Below are 20,944 nucleotides of genomic sequence, written 5' to 3'. Positions count from 1 at the left end.
AAGTCCACAAATGTAAAGAAGTGTCCACAAAAAGTCCAAAAAACGTCTTCCGTGACGTGATACAGTGCAGATCTTCACTTAAAATAAATCTTCCACCGCACCTCTGTGACTGTGAATCCACTCCCCTTAGGTAAATAAACTCACCAGCTCCTTTTGCCCACACTCTCGTGTCAGGGCCACCAAGCTTTTATCCCACACAGCAAGGGGAAATAAATGATCTTCAATGGTACACCTTTACATATCCAGAGTGTGATGCCAAAGAGCTCTCTCCGCATGAAAAAAGAAAAAAATCCAATAGTGCAAATAACGTAATGATATTTATTAAAATAACACACTCCTCCACCATTAAACTCACATCTTTAAAATACACTGCAAGCCCAAAACAGCACAGCACAGCAAGCTGTCACAGCATAAATTCCAATCAGTAAAACCAGTGTATGGTGGTCGCGGCGGACCCAGGTACTGCGCTCTCAAAATACCCGTCTCACCCGATCCCTGGTGTTGATAGGACCCACTTCCGCACTTTCTCGTATGGCGCTCCCTGTCACAGCGTCCTACGTCACAAGCGTTCGATTGCCGTGTAGCCACGCCCCGACATGTTTCGTCATGAAGACTTAATCATGGGATTCAATCCCATGATTAAGTCTTCATGACGAAACATGTCGGGGATTCATGGGATTCAATCCCATGATTAAGTCTTCATGATGAAACATGTCGGGGCGTGGCTACACGGCAATCGAACGCTTGTGACGTAGGACGCTGTGACAGGGAGCGCCATACGAGGAAGTGCGGAAGTGGGTCCTATCAACACCAGGGATCGGGTGAGACGGGTAGTTTGAGAGCGCAGTACCTGGGTCTGCCGCGACCACCATACACTGGTTTTACTGATTGGAGTTTATGCTGTGACAGCTTGCTGTGCTGTGCTGTTTTGGGCTTGCAGTGTATTTTAAAGATGTGAGTTTAATGGTGGAGGAGTGTGTTATTTTAATAAATATCATTACGTTATTTGCACTATTGGATTTTTTTCTTTTTTCATGCAGAGAGAGCTCTTTGGCATCACACTCTGGATATGTAAAGGTGTACCATTGGAGATCATTTATTTCCCCTTGCTGTGTGGGATAAAAGCTTGGTGGCCCTGACACGAGAGTGTGGGCAAAAGGAGCTGGTGAGTTTATTTACCTAAGGGGAGTGGATTCACAGTCACAGAGGTGCGGTGGAAGATTTATTTTAAGTGAAGATCTGCACTGTATCACGTCACAGAACAACATTTTTTGGACTTTTTGTGGACACTTCTTTACATTTGTGGACTTATTCACATTGGTTTACATATATATATTTTTTTTTATTTTTTTTTAACAGAGAAAATATATATATATTTTTAATTTTATATTTTGTGTGCACAGATATGTTATTCACATAATTGGTTTTGCGCACTATATTTGTGAATTTTGATCATATTATTTGATGCACATTAATAGGGAGGAGTGATGATATAATTATATCACTGGTTGATTGTTTGTTTTATCACTCTTTACTATGTCACTTTTTGATTAGGGTTACTTTAGCGCTGCTATTTTGAGTTTACTTGGGGTGAGCTTGTGGTGAATCAATTTTTTCATTCATGGTTGTTATTATTTAAGCAGCAGCTTAGATTTAGGCTATATTTTCCATCAGCGCAGCGTTTTTGGGTGTATGAGTGGGCGGATTTTCTATATACCTGATTTTTGACATTAAGGATACAATTCTTGCAACTACTGTAAGAATACTGAAAAAAGTAGGCGTGTTTTAAGGACATATTAAACAACGGCATTCGTCTGTGAATTCTTCCATTGGGCAACAAATAATAATGAACAAAAGTTAAACCTGGGTGGCTAAAGGCATATTACTGAGAAAAAACTGTCCTGAAAAAAATATATGGTACAAAATAGAAATCACACTTTAAGGAATATATGTAGCTGCTAGCACATCAACCGATATAAGTTGACGAACAAAATATGTATATAAAGTGCAGCTCTAAATAATCAAAACATGATTACTTTAAGTGAAAAAGTGGTATATACAAGTCCAAAATATAATGAAAATCATCAGTCCCAAATAGATTAATTATTTCACATCAACCTTCCTCTTGACCAGTGTAAATTAATCCACTGTATATAAACCACACTGCTGAGCACCTCCACCGTGCGCTAAAAAAACACGCTTAGCGGATTGTTTTGACGTTTTATAGAAGTGAGAACACACTTGCATACAGTATCTCGCAAAAGTGAGTACACCCTTCACATTTTTATAAATATTTTATTCTATCTTTTCATGTGACAACACTGAAGAAATGACACTTTGCTACAATGTAAAGTAGTGAGTGTACAGCTTGTATAACAGTGTAAATTGGCTGTCCCCTCAAAATAACACACAGCCATTAATGTCTAAACCGCTGGCAACAAAAGTGAGTACACCCCTAAGTGAAAATGTCCAAATTGGGCCCAAAGTGTCAATATTTTGTGTGGCCATCATTATTTTCCAGCACTGCCTTAACCCTCTTGGGCATTGAGTTCACCAGAGCTTCACATGTTGCCACTGGAGTCCTCTCCACTCCTTCATGACGACATCACGGAGCTAGTGGAGGTTAGAGACCTTGCGCTCCTCCACCTTCCGTTTGAGGATGCCCCACAGATGCTCAATAGGGTTTAGGTCTGGAGACATGCTTGGCCAGTCCATCACCTTTACCCTCAGCTTCTTTAGCAAGGCACTGGTCATCTTGGAGGTGTGTTTGCTGTTGTTATGTTGGAATACTGCCCTGCGGCCCAGTCTCCGAAGGGAGGGGATCATGATCTGCTTCAGTATGTCACAGTACATGTTGGCATTCATGGTTCCCTCAATGAACTGTAGCTCCCCAGTGCCGGCAGCACTCATGCAGCCCAGACCATGACACTCCCACCACCATGCTTGACTGTAGGCAAGACAAACTTGTCTTTGTACTCCTTACCTGGTTGCCACCACACATGCTTGACACTATCTGAATCAGATAAGTTTATCTTGGTCTCATCAGACCACAGGACATGGTTCCAGTAATCCATGTCCTTAGTCTGCTTGTCTTCAGCAAACTGTTTGCGGGCTTTCTTGTGCACCATCCTTAGAAGAGGCTTCCTTCTGGGACGACAGCCATGCAGACCAATTTGATGCAGTGTGCGGCGTATGTTCTGAGCACTGACAGGCTGTCCCCCCACCCCTTCAACCTCTGCAGTAATGCTGGCAGCACTCGTACCTCTATTTCCCAAAGACAACCTCTGGATATGACGCTGAGCACGTGCACGCAACTTCTTTGGTCGACCATGGCGGGGGCCTGGTTTGAGTGGAACTTGTCCTGTTAAACCACTGTATGGTCTTGGCCACCATGCTGCAGCTCAGTTTCAGGGTCTTGGCAATCTTATAGCCTAGACCATCTTTATGTAGAGAAACAATTCTTTTTTTCAGATCCTCAGAGAGTTCTTTGCCATGAGGTGCCATGTTGAACTTCCAGTGACCAGTATGAGAGTGTGAGTGATAACACCAAATTTAACACACCTGCTCCCCATTCACACCTGAGACCTTTTAACATTAACGAGTCACATGACACCGGGAGGGAAAATGGCTAATTGGGCCCAATTTGGACATTTTCACTTAGGGGTGTACTCACTTTTGTTGCCAGCGATTTAGACATTAATGGCTGTGTGTTGAGTTATTTTGAAGGGGACAGCAAATTTACACTGTTATACAAGCTGCACACTCACTACTTTACATTGTAGCAAAGTGTCATTGCTTCAGTGTTGTCACATGAAAAGATAGAATAAAATATTTACAAAAATGTGAGGGGTCTACTCACTTTTGTGAGATACTGTATATGTGGGATTCCATTCAGCACAATACATCCATCTTCCTGTACAGGTCTCCTGTTATTCCAAATGTCAAAGCTCCACTGTATCCATGTAAAGAGAATCAGGGAAGCCACATAGTGTAAAACTGTAAACGACTAATTGTACTAAAATAGTTGAAATACTCATAAAAATAAAAGGCAACGATAGCGCATATATGGTAACAAAGTGTCAGAAACCATGAAATCAGGCCGAGACAGAAGTACAGTTAAATCACACTTGTTTAATAATAAAAGTAAAAAGAACAAACGTCAAAACATAGCCAAAGTTCAGTAACCGGAATGGATAGTCAGCTAAGCCAGAAGTCAGGGATCAATGTAGTGGAACAGCAAGCAGAATCTGGAGCCAGAAGGAATGTCAGCAAAGCAAGTCTTGAACAGAATCGCAGGAGAAAGTTTCTGTGATGTTGACCAAGGCGAAGGCAGAGCTCCTCTGGACTGGACAGCTTAAGTAGGCAGGACTGACAAGCAGGATATCATCAACAGCTGAGTAACTGTAGAGAGATAGGAGCTGGCAATTAGCTGACAGCTGAGCAGCCAGCTCAGAGAAGGAAGCACTGAGCCCATCCCTGACAGTTCCCCCTCCTCAATGATCCCTCCCCCTCAGAGGACCGCCAGGCTTGAGGGGGAAACGTCTATGGAAATCACGGAGGAGGACAGGGGCATGTATGTCCGAGGATGAGACCCAAGAGCATTCCTCCGGACCGTACCCTTTCCAATGCACCAGGTACTGTATGCACCCACGAAACTTACGGGAGTCAACAATGGACTGTACTTCATACTCCTCATGGTTCTTAACCTGTACAGGGTGAGGACGTGGCACCGAGGTGGTAAAGCGGTTGCAGACCAAAGGTTTTAATAAGGAGACATGAAATACATTCAAAATACGCATATTAGAAGGAAGGTCTAATACGTAAGCCACTGGGTTAAGCCTGTGAAGAATACGGAAAGGCCCAATAAACTGAGGTGCAAACATCAGTGAGGGAACACGGAGTCAGAGGTTGCGAGATGACAGCCAGACCCTGTCCCCAACCTGGTAGGAAGGCGCAGGCAGGCGTCTGCGGTCAGCATGGAGTCTGTACCTATCATTAGCATGTTGCAAAGCTTCCTGGACTTGTGCCCAAGTGGAATGAAGACCACGGAGATGCTCCTTTAATGCAGGAATACTCTGCGAAACAGACAAGTCAGGCAACATGGTAGGTTGGAACTCATAATTCGCCCTAAACGGGGACAATCGGAAGCAGAATTAAAGGCACTGTTGTGAGCAAACTTTGCCCACGGTAATAGGTCTGACCAGTTGTTATGATGGTAAGAAATATAGCAACGTAGGAATTGCTCCAAGGACTGATTGGCTCGTTCTGCGGCCCCATTAGACTGTGGGTGATACGCAGAGGAGAAAGCAAGCTTAATTCCCAACTGTGCACAAAAGGCTCACCAGAACAGGGACACAAACTGACTACCCCTGTCCAAGACAATCACCTTGGGTAGCCCATGTAGGCAAAAGATCTCCCGAGCAAAAATGGAAGCCAGTTCCTTAGAAGTGGGCAACTTCTTAAGTGGAATACAATGACACATCTTTGAGAACCGGTCAACCACCATAAGGATAAATGTGTTTCACTGGGAGTTGGGTAACTCCACATTGAAATCCATAGACAGTTGGGTCCAGGGCCTCTCTCCATTGGGTATGGGTTGTAGGAGGCCCACTGGAAGGTGTCTTGGAGTCTTAATCTGAGCAAATGATTTCCCATTTGTTGCCTATTGTATCAATGCATATTGTATCAAATGGCCAGTTGTTATCTATGTATTACAACTGCCTGTTTGTTGCCCACATATTGCACCATTTGACTATTGCCCAAATATTGCATATGATTGCCAGTTTGTTGCCCATGTATTGTCAGGATTGGTGGTGCCTGGTCTCTTAATACTTACACAAAACCTTTCCCACCCTTCCTTCCACATTTTGAAGATGTAAAGAAGAGGGTACATTTTTTTCAAGATGTTTTTGGGAAAGTTCAATCTTATGCTTATCCTGAGACAAAGTCTTAAGTCATGTACACACGGGCAGACTTTTTGGCAACAAAAGTCCGACCGCCTTTCCGACGGACTTTCGACGGACTTCCAACGGACTTTTGAACGAATGGACTTGCCTACACACGATCACACCAAAGTCTGACGGATTCGTACGTGATGACGTACGACCGGACTAAAATAAGGAAGTTCATAGCCAGTAGCTAATGCTGCCCTAGCGTCTGTTTTAGTCTGTCAGACTAGCATACAGACGAGCGGATTTTTCGACCGGACTCGAGCCCGTCGAAAAGATTTGAAACATGTTCCAAATCTAAAGTCCGTCAGATTTTCGACCGAAAAAGTCCGCTGCAGGTCTGATGGAGCCCACACACGGTCGGATTGTCCGCCAGATTCGGTCCGTTGGACCAGTCCGGTCGAAAAGTCCGCTCGTGTGTACATGGCATTAGAACTAATCCTAAAATTCACAGACATCAACCTAGGCTTAGATGCAGCAACATATCTCCTACAACATCAGAGCTTTCCAAAACATTGTTACAACAGAAAGCTACTTATACACCTGCTTAATGGGACTAAATTGCCTCATTGTCACTGTGGCTGGCTAAAATTGATTAAATTAAATAAATGCAGGACCTTGCCTTCTGCCTCCAGTACAGATAAGATCAATTTAGGAAAACATGGCACTGCAGATACAAATTCCTATCCAGTCCAAAATATGGATCTCCCAGGAAAAACCAAAATAACTTCACCTGACTGGTCTGTGCAACCCACTGCCTATTGGGGCATGTGAATGGGTGGTTCTTTCCTGTGCCCCCTTCCCTACCACCTACCCACCATACAGCTCCTCCTATCCACTTTTTTCTTTTTCTCTCTTTCTTTTCTTCTTTCTTTTTGTATACCCCTTGGCAACCTACACTGACAATAGATTACAAGCAAACCTCCCCATTTTAACAACACTAATACAGTTATATATATCATCCTGATTCAGTTTATTGATTTTTAAATATTTTCATTATACAAACAATTTACAATTTTATAACCTGAGGATACTTCGTAACTTTAGCATCTCCTTGTTACTGCTTACTCAGATCTACTTTAAAATGTATCACTGAATAATGCTTGTTTTCCCTGACCTTTTGGAATGTAATTATTTAAATGGAAAACATCAAAGAGTTTAAAAAGAAAAAATAATTGGTGTCCCCAACTAGATACTAGCTTGGGACAGCAACATGTTGACTGATATCACTGTGGTACAGGGGCAGCAAGCGTGCAGCAACATTCATTTAATACTGGCCCATATTGGTGCATGTTTTGAGAAGGATCTACTACCAAAGCACTGGGCCTAGTTTTAGTAGACTTGGGCTCTATAGGACCACCGGTGCTCCAAAAAAAGGAGTATGCTGGCATTTGGGGTGGGCTTGTGTGCCATATCCCTCCAAATTGGGTAAAATTAGATAGCTGCTCCATCTGTAATGTACTAATGCAAGAGGTCATTTATCCAGAAGAAGGTCCATAACCAGTTCACCATGTGTGCATGTCGTTGGGCATCTCTTCTGTAGAATTAGTTATCGGAGTGAGCTTGAACTTGAGGATATTTCTTTCGCCCGACCAGCTTTGTAACAGGAATCTTTTATTTTTCTTAATGTGTTCCCTGAATTTTTTTTTTTTCCATGACAAAGTCATATCATCTTCACATGGCCAACCTGTAAAGCAGATATTTAGTGAGTTACTCTTTAGAAGACCCTGTGTGTGTATTCAATAGTATCACAAGCTTTAGTAGTTGGGATTTCCATATATCATTCATTCAGAATGCATGCTTTTTTTTTATTCCTTTTTTTTCCTTCCTTTTTTCTTTTCTTTCCTCTTTCAAACTGTAATACTAAAGTGATATATATGTCTCAGAGAAAACAACAATTCTCAAATCTCTAATAAACACTACAATACTAAAGTGTATATGATATTTAAAATAAAAACACCCCGCAGGGACCAATACGCCTATATAATATAAATTAATTCTAATACTAGTGTAGAGGAAAGGCCAATACCGAAGCATGTCTTTTACCAATAAAACTATTGTTTTAAACAGCTCTTGTTACTTGTCTTTAAAAATGAGTTGGACACATCCCAACGTCTTAATACCAGGAAGAGTTATAGTATCTTGGTCCTTAACATCTATCATCAATACTAAGGGAGTGGGAATAACAAAATACAAAAAAGAGGGAAGGAGAAAAGGAGAAAAAAAGTAAGAAAGAAAGAAAGAAAAGAAAAAAGTCCATGCACAGAATCCATGCTTTCCTGACACAAGCATGACAGCATATACATGAAGGCAGGCTCCGCCCCCATGCCCAATGTCTAATTCCAGGAGCGTATATATATTATAAAAGAAGTCGCCTCCCACCAAGTAGCATTCTCTTTTTTCCCCCTTAATGCTGTGTGCTACTGTTTCAAGCAAGATTTTTACTTTTTCCCTCACCTTGCTGGATGTATCTGGCCAAGCCGCACAGGTTCCAGCCTTTCCTGTGTCAATGCTCCCCGCTGTACATGCTGTAAAACTCCTATATGAGGGAGGCCCCCCCCCATATTCCAGGTATTGCTGTTGCAGGTGGCTGGTCTCTAAGGGATTGCTCCTTCATCATGACTTCATGGATGAACATTCATTGGACTTCCTGTGGCCATGAGGAGTGATGTGGCAAGGCATCACATGGTGCACAAGTCTACAGTGTTCACTTAGATGGGTTTAGAAGTTCTCTGCAGGTATATGCTGTTAACTTGCACCACTTAAAGCAGATATCACACATGTTAAACTTACTGGCTTTCTCATTGTTTCAGTCTGTCTTCTTAAAACATCACAGGTTGTGATTTGTGTCTGCAGTACTACTATGCTTAGACTAACAGCAGGTGTGCTGTGCTGAGCTAAAGCCTTTCCTATTTTAATGTATTAATGTCTTAATGCTTGGTTTGTGGTATTAACCTTTGCAGTACAGTTGTCTAAGGTAGGTTAACATGCTAGTGCTAATTGTTTGGTGTCTATTAACCCCTGACTTCTTGCCTGTGATTATGTTGACACATCAGTATTAATAACTGCTATGCGTTTATTAACCACTTTAGCCCCGGACCATTATGCTGCCTAAGGACCAGAGGACTTTTTCCAATTTGGCACTGCGTCGCTTTAACTAGCCCCGCGTACGGGGCCCCGAAAACCAATCACCGCCTTCAGGATTTCTAAGGGTGTAAATTTTTGATTTCACTCTTCACTGCCTATCACAGTTTCGGAGGCCATGGAATGCCCAGGTGGCACAAAACCCCCCCAAATTTCCCCATTTTGGAAAGTAGACACCCCAAGCTATTTGCTGAGAGGCATGGTGAGTATTTTGCAGCTCTCATTTGTTTTTGAAAATGAAGAAAGACAAGAAAAAACATTTTTTTTTTCTTTTTACAATTTTCAAAACTTTGTGACAAAAAGTGAGGTCTGCAAAATACTCACTATACCTCTTAGCAAATAGCTTGGGGTGTCTACTTTCCAAAATGGGATCATTTGGGGGGGGTTTGTGCCACCTGGGCATTCCATGGCCTCCAAAACTGTGATAGGCAGTGAAGAGTGAAATCAAAAATTTACGCCCTCAGAAAGCCTGAAGGCAGTGCTTGGTTTTCAGGGTCCCGTACGCGGCTAGGCTCCCAAAAAGTCTCACACATGTGGTATCCCCATACTCAGGAGAAGCAGCAGAATGTGTTTTGGGGTGTAATTTCACATATTCCCATGGCATGTTTGAGCAATATATCATTTAGTGACAACTTTGTGCAAAAAAAAAAAATGTGTCTCTTTTCCGCAACTTGTGTCACAATATAAAATATTCCATGGACTCGACATGCCTCTCAGCAAATAACTTGGGGTGTCTACTTTCCAAAATGGTGTCATATGGGGGGGTTTGAACTGTCCTGGCATTTTATGCACAACATTTAAAAGCTTATGTCACACATCACCCACTCTTCTAACCACTTGAAGACAAAGCCCTTTCTGACACTTTTTGTTTACATGAAAAAATTATTTTTTTTTGCAAGAAAATTACTTTGAACCCCCAAACATTATATATTTTTTTAAAGCAAATGCCCTACAAATTAAAATGGTGGGTGTTTCATATTTTTTTTTCACACGGTATTTGCGCAGCGATTTTTCAAGCGCATTTTTTGGGGAAAAAAACACACTTTTTAAAATTTTAATGCAATAAAACACACTATATTGCCCAAATGTTTGATGAAATAAAAAAGATGATCTTAGGCCAAGTACATGGATACCAAACATGACATGCTTTACAATTGCGCACAAAAGTGCAGTGGCAACAAAATAGATACATTTTTAAAAGCCTTTAAAAGCCTTTACAGGTTACCACTTTAGATTTACAGAGGAGGTCTACTGCTAAAGTTTAGTGTTTTGTAAGTGACAGTGATCGATCGATACTGCACTTGGGTGGGCTGGGCTGGGCCGGGCGGAGGGGCAAAATGCAGGTGCTAGCAGGTATCTGGGCTGATCCCGCTAACACTGCGTTTTTGGGAACCCTAAACTGCTGGGGACGCTAGTATAGATCTGATCGGATCAGATATTGATCCGTACAGATACTATACCACTAAGGGAGGCGTATGCTGCGTGCGTGGGTGTTAGCGGTACTGGCGCTAATCTGACGCTGCCTGGGGCGACGCATAACACCGCCGGGCGATCAGGGGGCTAAACCTTTATTCAGTAATAAACAGCGGGTGTCCTGACACTATAAAAAATAAACGAACTAACCAGCGTCACTCGTAACAGTTATACAGTGATCAGTGGTGAAAGGGTTAACTAGGGGGCAATCAAGGGGTTAAAACATTTATTAGGTAGTATATGGGGGTCCCTGTCGCTATAAAACGCTGACGGCGAACCTAAATATTTACCTCCCTAACTAGCATCACCAGTGACACTAATACAGCGATCAGAAAAATGATCGCTTAGCGACACTGGTGACAGGGGGTGATCAAGGGGTTAAAACTTTATTAGGGGGGTACCCTAGACCTAAAGGGGGCTAACAGTAACTGCCCTAACACAGTAACTGTCACAAACTGACACCATGCAGTAATCAGAAAAAAAAAACTGCTTGGTGTCAGTGTGACAGGGGGGAGGGGTGATCGGGGGGGGGATCGGGGGGTAAAGGGGGGTGTTTTGTGTGCCTGGCATGTTCTACTGTATGTGTAGTGTTTGTACACTCACATTGCAGTCTTCTCTCCTCGGCGCCGGAATGGAAAATACAGAGCCGTGGAGAGATTACATCATTTCCTTTGCTGCTGTTTAGCATATAGCAGCAGAGGAATGATTCTATTGGCCAGCGGCGATTGCGAGGGGGGGCCATGAACGGATGGTCTCCCCCTCATCTCCGATCGCTGCTGTACAATAGCCGACCGCCTCGGGCACCGGGGGGGGTTCGATCGGACCCCCCACCCACGGAAGGCAGATCACGTATATGTACGTGATTCTGCCTGTCCATGCCACCTTGCCAATGTAAATCGGCGTGAGGCGGTCGTCAAGTGGTTAACTGCCAAGCATTTTCAGGTGTGTCTGTGGCCTTAGTGAAGTTCAGTGACCTGCTTAGTGGCATTCCTAAGTCCTTACCTGTTTGTTATCAATCTGTAATTGCTTCTGTCTGAAGTGTCTCAGACCTCACTCACACATGTGTAAGGGATGTCAAAACCAGGTACCCCATAAAAAAGGATTATAGTTTTGTCATGGAGAAAGTAAAACTCATGGCATTTCTATTAAATCACTAGTAGATGGCAGCATAGAGTGAAAAGCCTGAATGACATAAAGCACATTCTAATGGGACCTTTACTAATAAGAAGGGGAACCAAAAGACTGACCTTTGTTTCTGGTGGGAACACAATAGCAGTTGCTACCCAGTCTATCAGTCTGCAGGTCATGTGTTTGTGTCATTGCAGGTAAGAGGGAACATATTTAAGGCTTTAAACAGGGTGGAAGTGATTTAATTTACATCCATGTGATCAGTAAAGGCTGCTGTGTGATTAACATATCAACATATGTACCACTGGTTATTATTTTCTACGAGGACATTATTCCGGTATATGTGAATGTTATTATTATAGATATAGATATGTATTATTTTGTATGAACACAATAGCAGTTGCTACCCAGTCTATCAGTCTAAAGGTCATGTGTTTGTGTCATTGCAGAAACTTTTCAATAAAAACACTTCTGGTTTCACCCGGCCTGCTCCCTTCGCACATTGGAATTATTTACCATACTTTCAGCATTTGTGCAACACATGCAGGGGGGTTTGTTTTCTGCTAATCGTCTGGGACTCCTTGGGCACTGTGACCGGCTGCGGCTAGCTAGGTGGCGGGCCCTTGATTCACAGTGGCTGGTTGCGAACTGTGCCTTTCAGTTGTGAATGGCAATCTGACCCTGCAATGGTCTGCAGAGGAATGTGTGGTGTACTACTTATAGTAGACTGCATAGATGTGTGGTTTGCTGCTTGTAGTGGATTACTGTTGGCGTTTTTAGCAAATACTCCCAGGTATTATGTCCCCAGTCTTTCAGCTCATTTGTGAGCCAGTAGCAATCAGTCTTTCTAGAGACCAGCCATGTTCACTAAGGTGAGGGCAGGTAAGTACATCTTTAACCTAAAAAGAGTGCACATTATGGGCATAATTGATTGCAAATCTCTCTAGCCCTCAACACCAGCACCACTTCTCCAGAGGAGGTGAGGCAACCTGATCTCTAAACAGGGACAAGCCCTCTTTAGCCCTGAAGGAGCTCTCTGCAATCAACTTCCAGGAGGGGCAGACTAAGGAAATCCCACTACAACAATTGTCTTGGACTGGTGGTAGCTGGCTTACTGCCAAAATGTCATGCAAATTTGCATGCCAGAGGCAACAGCAAAAGGTGAGGCAGAGACTGCAAAATGCTATAATCATGAATGGTCCCATACTAATCCAGCAGCTGCATTTATTTAAAGGCAAACATTTACCACAGAAGTAGTGGGCTAAGGATTCTCATCAAGACTGGCCAGATGTGTCAGCCTTAGCTGATAATAGCTTGAGAAGTGGGAAGTGGCTATGGCAAGTTTGCATATTAGAAGCGAGAAAGGGGATATTTGACTCTATTAAAACTGAATGTGTGGATCTCTACTCGCTAATACTCAGGTACTAAGCTAATTAATCAACTAAATTTGTTTAAAGGGTACCTTTACCTCAGAAACAGTGGACGTCTTTATTAGACTGGCCAGATGGGTCAGCCTAAGCTGGTAGTTGCTTGCTTCTGGGAAGTTGCTATGGCAAGTTGGCATAGCAGAAGCAAAAGGTGGATGTTTTAACTCTGTTCAAACGGATCACTGCTCAGATAATAAGTGAATCAAGCAACTAAGCTGTCTATAGGGTACCTCTGCCTTAAAAGCAGTCTGTCAAACAGTCTTCATCAGATTAGCCAGGGGTGCCACTTTGCCAGCCGAAGAAGCAATATACTTTGCAGAGGCCCTGGAATGGCGAATGGATTTGGAAAGGAAGAAGGTTTATACTACTATTAAGTAATGTTTTGTGGCCTGCTGTGGAGCTCACTTCGGTAGCCAGGCTGTCTGGATCGCAGACAAATGAGCAAAACTTTGGCCGGTAGTAAACTCACTATGATATTTGATCCCGAGGTGAAAATGAAATGGCCATTGTCCCAGTTCAGCCACTGTGGATACAAGACTGTATGCTGTTTCTCTAGTAGTCTGTTGTGGTCAGTTAACCCTTATGGTCCATCCCACAGGCAACACATGCCACTTCAAAGTTGGATTGGTGACTGTCTAAATTGGAGTCAGTGATATCTAGAAGAGGGAATAACCCCTTATGATAGTTTCCAATGACCAGAGGATAGCCAAAAGGCAAAGTAACAAAGAGTGAGTGACAGGTTAAACCTGGGGAAAACTACAGAAGAAACTGAAAGAATCCTTCATCCTCTTTATCTATTTGCCTAAACCTGAATCTACTCCTTTCTAGGAGCAACACAGTTTTCTCCACTCAAATCACCCAGTAAGTGTCGGCCGGCAGAATTATATAGAAAGTTGGGCATTGTGTTCAGGATCCGTGGGTCCTGTGCATTAAGGAAGTCATTGGAATTTCCGTTCCTTTTCTCCAACTCATTTCATTCCCTCCATAACTCCTTAGAGCAATTAACGCTTGAAACAAGTGTTACCACATCTTGTTCAATGATAACCCACCTGTCCAAAGAAGATGTCAAGGATTATGCTATCCTTGGTTCTTAGTCGAAAAGCAGACTGAGACATGAGGCAGAAAGGAGGAAGATCCAATAACTTCATATGGAGTCATTGCAATCAATTGCTCAAGCTATCAGGTAAGATTGTAGGTTGTCTTAGACCTAGCAGATGTGTGTTTCACTACAAGTTCATTTGACAGATTTTGACCTTTCCACATACTCTGGGCAAGTTCCAGGGCATTACGTCCAGTAGTGACTGCCTTGCGTGAAGCAAGGGCTTAAGGTATTCCTTGTTTGGGCAACAGCCTGCTGGCTCAACGTCCTCCAGGTACAGGCAAATTTTAAATTAAGCTTGGAAGAGATTGGGATGAGTCATCATCGGGAGAAGGCCAACTAATCTCATTACAGTAATGACACTCCTGGAAGCAGTTCTGATAATTCAGAAAAATACGGTAGAGTTACCTCAAAAGAAGCGACCATATGAGTATCTTACTTGAACAAGCTATAGCTCTTTTACATCTGTTGCATCCCAGGGTCGCAATGGTACAGAAGTAGTCTGTAGTAAGCCATGTGGTCCAATGGGTTCAATGGAAGGTTGAGAACTTTATTAACAAGTGTCTGTAGTAATGGAAAGATTGCTTCCTGTACCAGGAACAGTGACTCAACAGTGAACAGTGAACAAGTCCCCTTGGTGGTGGCTAAAGCAGTTAGACTTTTCAGCTTTATCAGCTACCTGACATTTCAATCATCGCAATCTGTTTACTTTATTGGGTACTCATATTAACGGTGGAGAAAAATGTCCAACATCAGAAGTTGCAGTAGTTCTCAGGCTAAAGTCACTCTAAAAATGCAACAAAGAGCCTCAGCTATGCTCCAAAGAGTCATCAAGGTTGTAAGGTCCTATCTTCGTTGTCAAGAAGCAATGCAAGTCTAGTTCACTTCTGTCAGAGGTATCTCCCATTCAGATTTGCCAACCCTTTGAGTTTCTTAGAACTTCCTGGCAGACACCGTAAGGTACAAGGTCGTTAGAGGTCAGAGGATGGCCTCCAAACCAACAAGCCATTCAAGGGATCTACAACAAATAAGGCTATCAGGAGATCAACCTGACAGTAAACTCAATAGCTTCCCAAAGGTGGAAGTAGTGTGTCTACTGACATCCAGCTAGGTCTGCAGATTAGCCAATATGTAGATCGAACAAACCTAGTAGTCTCCAGGCTCCTTATCAGGATCCGCAGTCATCCAATGGTGAGGAGGACAATAATTGCCCAGTGGGCTGCAGGCCATGATATCCTTGGGTACAGTCTCTGACCTGGGAAGCTCCAATTCTCCTTCCTGAGATCCAATACATCACACAGCATGGCCAGCTGTATCATCCAAGTTCAGACAAGGTACATCTAGATGCTGGAGACTAAACGTGAAGGCTCACCTGGAGGTCTCACCTTTAGTGTTTAAAACCCTGTTGAAGTCGGGACACCTGCTCCAAACGTCAGGTATACTAGATCATGGGAAACCTTGCAGAATTTAAAGGATGGAATCCTCTGTTCCCTGCTGTAAGGATTGAATTGTATGCAAGTAAGCCTTGGTATGGGAACAAAGGGTAAATGATGCTCAGTCGGGTCTTCACACTTGGTAAACCAATCCCGTTAGACCTGTGCAGACTGTTCTTTCCCCTTGGAACTTCCAAATAGTGAGGGACATGTTGTCTCCATTCATCTGGAGATTACTTCCTCAATAAGGCTGGTAACAATATTTCGTGTGCCTAATAGGTCTAGAAAAATAATCTCAGATATCAAAGCGTCAAGCTATAAACTACCTTGTTGCTACCATTATCAGGCAGACTAGCTCTAGTCTCTCCTTCTGCACTATACAAAGGTCTGCATCTTTGCATCTGGGTTAAGACATCACCCTCCAGCATGTCCAAACTGGAATGTCTAAATCATCACAAGCATTGGAATTAAGCCCCGTACACACGATCGAATTTTCTGACAACAAAACCGTGGATTTTCCGAAGGATGTTGGCTCAAACTTGTCTTGCATACACACGGTCACACAAATGTTGGCCCAAAATTCTGAACGTGAGAACGCGGTGACGTACAAGATGTATGACGAGCCGAGAAAAAGGAAGTTCAATAGCCAGTGCAGCTCCTTCTGCTTGATTCCGAGCATGCGTGAACTTTTGTGCGACGGACTTGTGTACACGATCGGAAATTCTGACAACAAGTTTTGTTGGCGGAAAGTTTGAGAACCTGCTCTCAAACAGAAAATTCCGGAAATTCCGACAGCAAATGTTCGATGGAGCATACAGACGGTCGGACTTTCCGACAACAAGCTCACATCCAACATTTGTTTCGGAAAATCCAATCGTGTGTATAGGGCATTGGACTTGATGTTGAATAAATACATCGAAGTGGCTCTTCTTCAAAGGTCAAAGGATGGGCTCTCTAGGCATAGCGGCATCAGAGGGAAACGCTCACTGTCTATTAAGACAGTTGCACTGTTGCTGGTCAAGGAAGTTCAAAGTGCTTAGATGGATAGGACAAATCCATCAATTGAGTGCAGAGATTGCTTTACCAGATGGATTGTGCATCCATGGACAGAACTCAAGAGTATCTCCAAAATTAAGATGGAAACTGTGACCTGGTCTACATTCAACACAATCTGGACTCATTTTAAAGTGGACCCAGCGGCCTTTGCTACAATACACTTTGGCCGTTCAGTGTTGGATAGACCTAATCCTTGATTTAAACACTTCAGCATTATCCACCCTTGTTTCTTTTGGTACTTGCTACATCCCACACATATATGCTGTCAAGCTTGTGTCAGGAAAATTTAAAATTTAAATAAATACTTTCCTTACCTGACGCTAAAGCATGACAGCATATAGGTCCCTCCCTAAAGGCTTTGCATTGATGATAAGTGATGGGAATGCTGCCTGGTGGGAGGCGACTTCTTTTATAATATACACAGTCCTGGAATTAGCCATGGGGGCAGGGCCTACCCACATGTATATGCTGTCATGCTTTAGTGTCAAGAAAGGAAAATTACCATCAGGTAAGTATATACATTTTTTTAAACAAGGCAATGGGGTTGTTTTACAAAAACTGGAGCGTGCAAAATCTTGTGCAGCATGGTAGCCAATAAGCTTTTAACTTCAGCTTGTTCAATTAAGCTTTGACAAAAAAAATAGAAGCTGATTGGTTTTCTATGCAAAGCTGCACCAGATTTTGTACTCTCCAGTTTTAGTAAATCAACCCCAATATTAAGAGCAATAGGGATCTGAAAAGTGCCCATAGAAGCCAACCATCAGTTCAAAGCAGCAAGGGCAATGAAAGCTGGTTGCTGTACATTACTGCACTGTGCGCAATGCTCTGGAGCTGGCCTTACACTATACAATCTGATTGGACAATTGCTGTACAATTCCATTTAGATTTACAGAAAACTATATGGATAAATGTAAACAATACATTTAGTTTGTGTCAAATCAGGTAGGTCCTTGCACTACATAGTTAATGGTAAATCTAAAGGTGATTGTACAATTGGATTGTACAGGGTATGGTCAGCCTTAGTCTTTATAAATAAACCCAGTTATGCTTAGTAATATAATGTTAAGATTTTATTTCAGTTTGTTTATCTACTATTAGGTGCTAAAAATAATTTTATAAGTACTTACTTTATTCTGGTTTCCTCTTGTTCAGTAAACACAGAAGGGGCAGAGACAATGATAAAATAGTGAGAATGGGGAGGTAGATGTACAATTTTATCCAACAGGTTAGATCTGTAATAACACAAAAAGATTCTCTGAAGGGTGAGACTTGATATATACTTAACAAAGAACAATGATATAGACTTGATGATAAAGTGCTTGCAAAAGAAAAAAAAACAAACAAACAAAAAAATACCGAACATGTCATACTTACCCGCTCTGTGCAAATGTTTTGCACAAAGAAGATCCAATCCTCCTCTTTTTAGACCACCTCCCAAAGCTCTGGGCCCCTCCCCTTTGCTAAGTGCCATAAGACACAGAGAGCGTGGCCCAGCCCTGCCCCCAATCCCTCCTCACTGGCTGTGATTGACATCATCGGGAGGCAATGACTCCTGCTGCTGCATGTCAGCCAATGAGGAGGTAGAGACCCGAGAGAGATGCTCCTCTTGTGCACATTGCTGGTTCCAGATTTGGCTTAGGCTGGATCTGCACACTGAAGGTTTTTTACCTTTATGCGTGCAGTGAATAACGCATGAAGGAAAAAAAACCTTCAGCCTTTAGACATCATGTCCCGGACTTCTTCCTGTTAGTGACAAAACCAGTCGGGTAAAGGAGCTGTTTCCTGCTATCGCGTTCCTGTTTACAGTATCTGGATGTTTTAAATGGCGGCCGTCTATGTTATATACAACGCTGGTTTTTATCTGAACAAATGTAAGTGCAATACCTTTTTATTAAATGAGTCTTTTGGGATTTTACCCTTTCTGGTGTCTCCATTTGCATGGTTAAATCTGGTCGTGGGTTGAATGGAGCCTGGTCTGATTATCCAGTGAAAGTTCTTAATTTGTTCTGAGGACACATCTCCAGCTGATGACCCCTGAAAAGATTATTACATCAAGCCTGTTTGACCCTCTGTAATAAAGGGTCCAGGCTCTCTGGTAAGAGTCTATTCAGGCATACCCCTCTTTTAAGTACACAATTGGGTTTATTTACTAAAGCTGGAAAGTGCAAAATCAGGCTCACTTCTGCATATAAACCAATCAGCTTCCAGGTTTTATTACCAAAGCTTCATTGAACAAGCTGAGGTTAGAAGCTTATTGGTTTCTATGCAGAAGTGAGCCTGATTTCGCACTTTCCAGCTTTAGTAAATAAACCCCATTGTGTACTTAAAAGTGGGGTATGCCTGTATTGCTTGAGGTGGCGGTCTATGCACGAGGTGGAGGGTCTTCTGGATTCATCTGCAATTTCAGGGATTTGTGTTTTTTGACTTTGTTTTTTTGGAAATGGGTCTCTCTGTGTAAGTTCTAGCTTGAACTATTGAGCTCTGTAGAAAAACTTTTTTCTTTTCAACAGAACAACTAATAATAGACTGATATACAATGAGAATTCAGAGCCCCACCTGCTGGGTGCATTTATTAGTCTAACATATTCATATGCAATAGTTATATTTACCTGGCAAAAAGCAATATTTATATTATTTCTTTTTATTATTTTTCTGCTCTAAGCATAGAAAAGAAATAAGGTATAAGCAAAATCACATCTTAAAAAAACAAACAAACAAAAAAATGGTCTGACACTTAGATAAATGAGACCAAGACCTCATGGTGTCTGCGCAATAAGCCGATCTTCTAATTATTGCTGTACAGGATGAAGCAGCTGTGTGTACAATAATGATATAGTTTGTCTCCCCAGATTTTTACATTTAAGTGGAGGATGTCCAGATGAGCTTAATCCTGCCCAGATTCTGTTGCAAAAAGTCAGGGAATAGATGTATTATTACCTAATTTACCTCCAGTACTTTTGACTTTCATATAATCCGGGCAGAATTTATGTAAAGAAACATTTTTTTGGTCAGCCTGGTTGTGTATTATACACAGGACCTCCAAGTCCCAGGACTCCGGCTGCAGTGACATCTGGATTGTGTCTCCAGAATTATACAGCTGGTAATCAGAGCCTCCACGTCTGTATTTCCAGGTATAGGATAATGATGATTTGTTTGCTGAGACCAAACAACGAAGAGTCACATTGCACCAGTCCTGGCTGTTCTTGCTCTCTTTAGCTACTATGGACGGGGTAGGAACAGGTTCTGTAGGAAAGAACACATTATGTTAGATGCTTTTTATGTATTATTAAAGAAAACCTGCGATGGAAGAAACATGTGAGAGCCTCCTAAAAATGCTTGCTGCCTGGCTGTGTGTCACTTACAGTGGCGACGAAAAAGTATTCAGACCCCCTTAAATTTTTCACTCTTTGTTATATTGCAGCCATTTGCGAAAATCACTTACGTTCATTTTTTTTTCCTCATTAATGTACACACAGCACCCCATATTGACAGAAAAACACAGAATTGTTGACATTTTTTCAGATTTAATAAAAAAGAAAAACTGAAATATCACATGGTCCTAAGTATTCAGACCCTTTGCTGTGACACTCATATATTTAACTCAGATGCTGTCATCATTGAGATGGTTCTACACCTTCATTTGAGTCCAGCTGTGTTTGAATATACTGATTGGACTTGTTTGGGAAAGCCACACACCTGTCTATATAAGACCTTACAGCTCACAGTGCATGTCAGAGCAAATGAGAATCATGAGGTCAAAGGAACTGCCTGAAGAGCTCAGACAGAATTGTGGCAAGGCACAGATCTGGCCAAGGTTACAAAAAATTTTCTGCTGCACTTAAGGTTCCTAAGAGCACAATGGCCTCCATAATCCTTAAATTGGGATGACCAGAACCCTTCCTAGAGAAGGAGCCAAAGATCACTGTGGCTGAGCTCCAGAGATGCAGTCAGGAGATGGGAGAAAGTTGTAGAAAGTCAACCATCACTGCAGCCCTCCACCAGTCGGGACTTTATGGCAGAGTGGCCCGATGGAAGCTTCTCCTCAGTGCAAGACACATGAAAGCCCACATGGAGTTTGCTAAAAACCACCTTAGGGGCTCCAAGATAGTGAGAAATAAGATTCTCTGGTCTGATGAGACCAAGATAGAACTTTTTGGCCCTAATTTTAAGCGGTATGTGTGGAGAAAACCAGGCACTGCTCATCACATGTCCAATACAGTCCCAACAGTGAAGCAT

The 20,944-nt window shown here is 42.4% G+C and overlaps 1 protein-coding gene across 1 annotated transcript in view; it reads right to left on the bottom strand.

The window, feature by feature from the left end:
• Positions 1-7,526: 7,526 nt before the first annotated feature.
• LOC141117018 (T-lymphocyte surface antigen Ly-9-like) overlaps positions 7,527-20,944 on the bottom strand; it is a 40,442-nt gene continuing 27,024 nt past the window's right edge. Inside the window, exons 3-5 of the mRNA XM_073609588.1 lie at positions 19,646-19,951; positions 17,836-17,940; positions 7,527-7,635 (exon numbers count right to left, since the gene is read on the bottom strand). Coding sequence (XP_073465689.1) covers positions 17,837-17,940; positions 19,646-19,951 — 410 coding nt within the window. The 3' untranslated portion in view covers positions 7,527-7,635; position 17,836. The remainder of the gene's footprint in view (positions 7,636-17,835; positions 17,941-19,645; positions 19,952-20,944) is intronic.

Source organism: Aquarana catesbeiana, linkage group LG13 (genome assembly GCF_042186555.1).
Source record: "Aquarana catesbeiana isolate 2022-GZ linkage group LG13, ASM4218655v1, whole genome shotgun sequence".
NCBI lineage: Eukaryota > Metazoa > Chordata > Amphibia > Anura > Ranidae > Aquarana > Aquarana catesbeiana.
The sequence above is the reverse complement of the archived record's forward strand: the minus strand, read 5'-3'. Positions and strand labels throughout refer to the sequence as shown.